We start from the raw sequence: 6,166 nt of genomic DNA, 5'->3' as shown, positions 1-6,166 counted from the left end.
CAGGAAAAACGCAGGCGTTCCCAAGGGTCTTCAGGGCGGGTGTGTGATGTCAGCTCCGGACCCGAACAGCCTGTTTGTATCGCACTTGTAGCAGCAAGTCCTGGGCTACGCACAGACTGCACAGTATGGTGGGTGAGTTGCGAATGGATTTGCAGCTGTCCGCTGTCTGGTGGAATTTTCACAGGGCGAACGCATGCAATCGCACACTTGCACGGGGCGGGTTTTCACTCTTCATGAGTGGCGGCTATCTGACTGCAGACTGCTGCAAAAACGCACATCAGCGATCAGGTCTGAATCGAGCCCAATATCCCAAGCTGAGATACAATAAGACGTGAAAGTGGACGTTTGTCTTACACACAATGAAGGCAGATATTTTGTGGACAGAACTAATATCAATGCAGATACAGGGGGAATCCAATTAGCTGCTGTCGGTATAGCTTTGAGTTTCAAGTCCGGAGCTATTAAAAAAAGAAAAATGCCTTTTCCCCTCTGTGGGGTTTAACTCGTGGGGCAATTAGCTAATTAGATTACCCCCACAGCCTATTAGTTCATCAGGAACTAGTGAAGCATTCTCCGCAGTCTGCTTGTATGAAGTTAGGCAGTATTCCTGTATGTGCTTAACTTTCACATTCTCAATAAATGATATTAATATGCAACATAACAATTCTCATTTATTTACGTAAATGTAACAAGTATATGTCAGGTGCCATGTATTGCTCATACAGAAACTCTCACTGTATTATACCTTGGCATAGCAATTACTTATTTCTCGATACATCTATAAGCCATTAAAAAAACAACTCAAATTCTTCAATTTACAAAATAATTTAAACTACGTTACCATCTCCGGTAGAAGACATCTTGTAAAAATGAGCATTGGTGACCTCTTGTGGCAAATACTGGACACACACCTAGTATAACACAATTTTCAATGGTGCTGTTAAAAGTAGTTAACAGCCTACCACATAGAAGGTAGTAGAGCAGTGGTTGATAATGCTGGCTTTACACTGTCAGATAAAATGTCTCTTTTTCCAACAGACATTTTGGGCCGGATGTAATGGCGGCCGAGATCGCCGGAGGTGCGAGATGCTGGCCAATCACCTGCAAGGCAAAAACCTGCCTTGTAAGTGATTGCCCCTTTGAGAAAATGTCCTAGATCGACTGGTATCTGGCAACTCCGGGGATCTTGGGCTTTATTACATCATAGTTACCTACTTTTCATTTCTCCTCTCCGGGAGAAGCCTGGAGAGGGGACGCTGGAGGGAACTTCGGGGCGGGCAGAGTTGTGACATAATCAAGCCCCGCCCCACATCGGGTAAATGCTGGGATTTGCGGGTCCACAGAAAGGGGGTGGTGCTCAAATGACACGATTCACATCATTTTAGCCCCTTCCCCACCACATGAACCCGCGAATACCAGTAAGTAACTCTTCATCCTGCCCACATCACTAGGGTGTGGACAGGATGCAGAGATCTGCCTGCTCTTCCGAGGGTGCTACCCCAAAAATCGGGAGCCTCCCGCAACTTCCAGGAGAGTAGGCAAGTATGCATTACATCCGGCTCCTTATCTAACAGCCTGACACCCAGCATATATCGTGTCCATACCGTGTATGGCCATACATATCTGCTTTCCTCCCCTGGGGAGGAGACATTTTCCTGTGACGGAACAGGGGAAATGTCATTCGCTTGGGCAGGGGCAGCATACACTATCCAATGTGGCCTCGGCTCATGGGGCTGTGCCACGAGTCAGGGGGGCCTGGCCTTGTGGCATCCTCCACTCACAGATGGGTGGTGGTGGTGGTGGTGAGGGGAGATAAAAAGCTGGAAGGATGCACGCAGCCAGCACAACTCTATGCATTTGCCAGAAGTGCCGGATGGTCAGTCTGTCCCTGGCTACATGCAGTCTTTTTTTGGTTGGCTCTTCTGTTCCACTTCTATCCCTGGCCAAAAAAACAGAAGATTGTGAGTGGCAGGATGAATCAGAAGCCATGCAGATGGCAGTTTGTGATTGGTCTTCCTGCTAACACCCACCTGTACTGTCATTTAAAGATTTAAAGGTGCTTAAATTAAAATGTAAGGACTGTGGCAGCTTTTATGTCATTTGCAGCAAGTACAGCTGGTACACATGATGAAGGCTGACAGCTGAACCAGTAATCATGAGAAAGTAGTGTACCAGACATATGAATGAAGCACCAAATGATTTGGACCTCAAGCTCGTCAATGTAGGTTTGATCAACCAAATTGTGTGAATGTAGAACTTTTGAGCCACAAGAACAGTTACAGTACCCTACAGCCATGACTCTGATCTACTCAGAGAAATACCAAACTAGTCAACGTGGTGCACAAGAACGTAACTCGTGTTGACACATATTTCCAGAGCATTCTCTCACGAAGCGTTCCAGTTGGAGAAAGAGGCATGAAACATCAAGGAAAATCCCAGTGCTTCTCACACATGTCTGCTGATGAAATGTGCTGCAGTGTGCATCACGTATCAGAGGAAAATGCTGGAAAATAGCACCTTTGTGGTACACACACAATTTTAGAATGTCTCACTCAGCATAAAGTACAAAGTCAGAAAATGCTCTGAAGTAGCTCACCTGTATGAACCCTTATATAACCATAATATTAATAATTAAACAAATAATCAACATTGTTGAAATATACTTCACATCAGTTCTGATGCTGCCTATAGTGGATCATGGCAACAATTGTCTGTGTATGACTTGCTGCCTTTTTGCAGCTTCTGGATTTCAAGCCGCAACTTCAATACTTCCAGTTCCAGTTTCGTCCTCTTCAGTTTTAAGTTGCTGTATTTTAACGTATTGATGTCGGTTTCTGTAACAGTTTCCACTGGAGCGGCTATGGTAGAGACATGGAGAGAAGGTGTAAATGAGAGGAAGACATTACAATGTATTTGTGAGCAAAACTAAGAGAAGTGATCGAATGCGTAATGGAAAGGAAGAAATAGGGACTAAAGAAGTGAGGGACTGAGAGTCAGATCTATTTCTAATGAATATTTAAAATGCCAGCGTTAATATATGCAGTGGACGCCAGGCGCATCTTATTACCATATACGATAAAGGTGCGCTGTACGTCGCAAACACTACATCCCTTAAGAGAAAACAAGTACATGCACACATCTGTCTGAGTTCCAAAGCTCATTGATGTATACATTTGTTATTAAAAGGATATGTATACAATATATCACATGTACAGTATATATATGGTTACAAAGTACATTTTCATAGGAAGCAATTGTTACAAAAGAATTTCATACAGTCACGGCCAGCATACAATTACCATCTCCTTCAATGCACTCTACGCTCCATCTCTGGATCAGCCTCAACAGCAGCTACACAGAACAGCAAAAACCATCTCGATCAGCACCCAGCAAACAGGACTTCTTGTGTCTGGGATCAGCTATACACTGTGTATGTTGGGGGATAACATGTCTTCCGCTATTGGTCCAGGGGAGGGAACTTTCTCATTCATGATGAGTCATTGGTCAGTTCATATGCAAGCAATGAAGATGACATCATAGGGCCTGGCCTCTGGTTTCCGCCCATACATGCTCCTTTCAGGAATATCCTTTTGTTCACTTCAGAATTGTGGCTTTATATTACTACATTCAATCATAACTACTCATTGCAATGTGCTACAACCTAATCACAGGCATCAAATAAATCCACACATTAATCTGATTACTTTGACACCAAGCACGACATGTCCATCTTGCTCCGTTCCAACAATACACATACATGACGTTATACTCCATTATATAATTTAAAACCTTATAATGTCTGGTGCTTGACATGTTTAATTTGTGTGCTGTATGAAATATGTGTTGAATATCTCTTTGTGGCATGTCTGTGTAAATGTGTATGTTACCATATATTGCTGTGCACGCTGTGCGTATTCGCAAACATAGCGACTCATAATGCGTGGAGTTTGTATGTTCTCTCTATGTAATATTTTTGACTTCGACAGGATGGACGGGAAGAGGAATCATATATAGCTGATATGGGAAAGAGTTAGTTTAGTTTAATGGTTTTGTGCTTGTTTTCAAAAAAAATTAATGTACAACCTACAGGAGAAGAGGGTAAGAATATTTGAAACACAGTAGAAGAGTGAATTGATATGTAGGAGATAAAAACTATATGACTGAAAAAATGTGCAAGAATGTGAAAAATATTGGCTGGGAGACAGGGAGTACAGTGGAAGGCTGTCTGAGAGACACAGGGAGAACAGTGGGAGGATGTGTGAGAGACAGAGGGAAAACAGTAGAAGGATGTGTGGGAGACGGAGGGAGAAGAATGGATAGGTGTATGAGAGACACAAGGAGAACAGTGGAAGGATGTGTGAAAGAAACGGAGTACATTGGAAGGATGTCTGATAGGCAGAGGGAAAACAGTGGAAGGATGTGTGAGAGACAGAGGGAGAACAGTGGAAGGATGCATGAGAGACACAGGAAGAACAGTGGAAGCATGTGTGAGAGACACAGGAAGAACAGTGGAAGCATGTGTGAGAGACAGATGGAGATCAGTGGAAGGATGAGTGAGAGACAGATGGAGAACAGTGGAAGGATGAGTGAGAGACAGATGGTGAACAGTGGAACGATGTGTGAAAGACACAGGCAGAAGAGTGGAAGGATGTGAGAAACACAAGGAGAACAGTAGAAGGATGTGTGAGAGACAGCAAGAACAGTGGATGTGTGTGAGACAGGAAGAACAATGCAAGGATGTGCGAGAGACACAGGGATAAGAGTGGAAGGATGTGTGAGAGTCAGCAAGAACAGTGGAAGGATATGCAAGAGACACAGGGAGAACAGTGGAAGCATATGTAAGAGAGACTAAAACAGTACAAGTTTGTATGAGACATACAGGGAGAACAGTGGATGTGTGAGAAACACAAGGAGAACAGTGTAAGGATGTGTGAGAGACAGAAGGATAACAGTGAAAGGATCTGTTAGAGACACAAGGAGAACAGTGGAAGGATGTGTAAGAGAAATGGAGAACAGGGGAAGGATGTGTGTGAGACAAAGAATAGTGAAATGATGTGTGAGAGACACCGTGACAATGACGCAAGAATGAGTGATAGAACCAAGGGGAACAATGGAAGGATGTGGGAGACATAGGGAAAACAGTGGAAGGGTGTGTGAGAGACAATAAGAATGGTGGAAGGATGTGTGAGAGAGGGAGAACGGTGGAGGTATGTGTCAGAGACAAGGATTACAGTTGAAGGATGTAAAAAACACAAGGAGAACAGTGGAAGGATGTGTGAGAGACAGCGAGAACAGTGGAAGGATGTGTGAGAGGGGATCCGATCTGAAGAGCGACAGTGTCTAGGTCGACAATGTTTAGGTCGACCACTATAGGTCGACAGGTCAAAAGGTCGACATGAGTTTTTCACATTTGTTTTCTTTTTTGAACTTTTTCATACGATCCACGTGGACGATTGGAACGGTAACCTCGCTTCGCTCGCCTTGCCCGAAGCATGGCGAGTGAAGCGAGTCATGCGAGGGAACACTAATTGGGCTTCCCGGTCACTGTACGGAGAAAAAGACACCAAAAAAAAACTTTGAAAAACTCATGTTGACCTTTTGACTTAGAACATGTCGACATAGAAACCCTGTCGACCTATAGTGGTCGACCTAAACATTGTCGATTTGATAATCCACACCCGTGTGAGAGACAGGGAGTACAGCGGAAGAATGTGTGAGAGACACAGGGAGAACAGTTCAAGGATGTGTGTGAGACACAGGGATAAGAGTGGAAGGATGTGTGAGAGATACAGGTGTGTCCTCTTACATCCTTGCTGCAGTCACGCTAAACAGCCCTTGAAGTTGTGCCACGCCGTGGCGGGATTCTGAAGCGTCAAGCGTTTAGTTTTTGCATTTTTTTCCGCGAAAATTAGTCTTCGATGCAAAGTAATGCAATATGATGCACAAGCAGCTTCTGCTGATTAAAATGATATGCAGCATGCATTTATTCTGTATGTAAATGCAGCTCTATCTGTATCCGAAATTCCACGTTAGTGTTTTCAATGAAAACACTGTAGCATAGCATTTTGTATGCAAATACTGTGGCAGTCACACACAGAATATAGGCATGTAATTTTAATCAGCAGAAGCTGCTCGTGCATCCTACTGCATTACTTTGCATCTAAGA

General features: G+C 43.8%; 1 protein-coding gene across 2 annotated transcripts in view; it reads right to left on the bottom strand.

Moving 5' to 3' along the window:
• Positions 1-651: 651 nt before the first annotated feature.
• Positions 652-6,166, bottom strand: part of LOC135056675 (uncharacterized) — a 163,603-nt gene continuing 158,088 nt past the window's right edge. For both annotated transcript variants that reach the window (XM_063962127.1, XM_063962126.1), the window contains exon 7: positions 652-2,858. In XM_063962127.1, the coding sequence (XP_063818197.1) occupies positions 2,686-2,858 (173 nt within the window). In that variant the 3' untranslated portion in view covers positions 652-2,685. The remainder of the gene's footprint in view (positions 2,859-6,166) is intronic.

Source organism: Pseudophryne corroboree, chromosome 3, assembly GCF_028390025.1.
Source record: "Pseudophryne corroboree isolate aPseCor3 chromosome 3, aPseCor3.hap2, whole genome shotgun sequence".
Classification (NCBI taxonomy): Eukaryota; Metazoa; Chordata; class Amphibia; order Anura; family Myobatrachidae; genus Pseudophryne; species Pseudophryne corroboree.
Note: the sequence above shows the minus strand (reverse complement) of the source record. Positions and strands in the feature narration are given on the sequence as shown.